Source organism: Penaeus monodon, chromosome 29 (genome assembly GCF_015228065.2).
Source record: "Penaeus monodon isolate SGIC_2016 chromosome 29, NSTDA_Pmon_1, whole genome shotgun sequence".
Classification (NCBI taxonomy): domain Eukaryota; kingdom Metazoa; phylum Arthropoda; class Malacostraca; order Decapoda; family Penaeidae; genus Penaeus; species Penaeus monodon.
Window position 1 is genome coordinate 10,832,181 of NC_051414.1, and position 369 is coordinate 10,832,549.

At 55.6% G+C, this 369-nt stretch overlaps 1 protein-coding gene across 1 annotated transcript in view; it reads right to left on the reverse strand.

Annotated features, from left to right (window-relative positions):
* Positions 1 to 369, reverse strand: part of LOC119591731 — a 16,593-nt gene that overhangs the window by 3,421 nt on the left and 12,803 nt on the right. Inside the window, exon 8 of the mRNA XM_037940482.1 lies at positions 67 to 248. Coding sequence (XP_037796410.1) covers positions 67 to 248 — 182 coding nt within the window. The remainder of the gene's footprint in view (positions 1 to 66; positions 249 to 369) is intronic.

Genomic DNA, 369 nt, shown 5'->3' on the forward strand with positions numbered 1-369 from the left:
TCCCCAAACACACGAACAGATAAGCCATTTTCCTCTGCACAAAAGGCGACACGCGACGGGCCTCACCTTGGAAGAAATGCTCTTGCAAAGGACCCGTGGGCGCGAGGACCCAGTCGAAGTCAGTGAGGTTGTAAGCCGAGGCCGTGGTGAGTGTGGCGTGCAGCTTGTCCTGGGGCCCGAGGAGCACCACGCCGCGAGTCTTCCCGCTGCCGAGGGTTTCCAGGACCTCGCGGTAGGAGGCTTGGTCGCTGCGGGAAGGAAGGGCTGAAAACTCTGCGGTCACTCCCGCCACGTTTCGATTATTTGTTTCTTGTTTTTTTTGTTATGTTGGGTGGATATGAGATAAATGGTGCTTTTCGATCTTTCGAA